The 581-nt window shown below is 47.2% G+C and overlaps 1 protein-coding gene across 1 annotated transcript in view; it reads left to right on the forward strand.

Annotated features, from left to right (window-relative positions):
• LOC108447739 (feather beta keratin-like) overlaps positions 1-203 on the forward strand; it is a 69,910-nt gene extending 69,707 nt beyond the window's left edge. The window contains exon 5 of the mRNA XM_017738658.1: positions 20-203. Coding sequence (XP_017594147.1) covers positions 20-28 — 9 coding nt within the window. The 3' untranslated portion in view covers positions 29-203. The remainder of the gene's footprint in view (positions 1-19) is intronic.
• Positions 204-581: the final 378 nt, after the last annotated feature.

Here is a 581-nt window from a genome sequence, read left to right on the forward strand (position 1 = left end):
TGTCAGAAGGGGTGGCTACATCTGCTAAGGGCCCTCAGCACCAGCCCTGACACCACCAGCTTGGTGCTCTGGCAAAAGCTCCTGCAAGCAAAGCACCTTGGCTGATGCTTGCCCTACTTCTACCTCACACCAGATCCCTTCTACTTGTTTCTCTTGTCTTTTCCATTGTTTGCCTCAATAAAGATTTCCTGCATCAAACCTGAGCTGTCTCTTCATCTTTCTGAATTCCGATGGTCTCACCTCCTCACGCAGCACAATGCCAGAAATAAACAAACCATTGGGGTGAATGGAAAGGGGGCTCAACACCTTTCTTAGAAAATATGAGACCATGAGTAACAATCAAGACTGGCATGGGAAGCAGGGATTGAGGGGTGACACAAGCCCATCACCTACTGTACCAAAGTCTTTGACACAAGAAATTTCTCTTGCTCATGGCTCTCTCAAAGTGTCTCTGTGCCAGGACACACTCGAAAATCTCTCTTCCCAGCAGGACACTCTAACCTTCCCAAATAATAAAATAGGAACCTCACCCACTTAGGCAGGAACTCTGGAGTTCAATTGGTTCATTCTCTTCTGCTTGA

Source organism: Corvus brachyrhynchos, unplaced genomic scaffold, assembly GCF_000691975.1.
Source record: "Corvus brachyrhynchos isolate BGI_N302 unplaced genomic scaffold, ASM69197v1 scaffold437, whole genome shotgun sequence".
NCBI lineage: Eukaryota > Metazoa > Chordata > Aves > Passeriformes > Corvidae > Corvus > Corvus brachyrhynchos.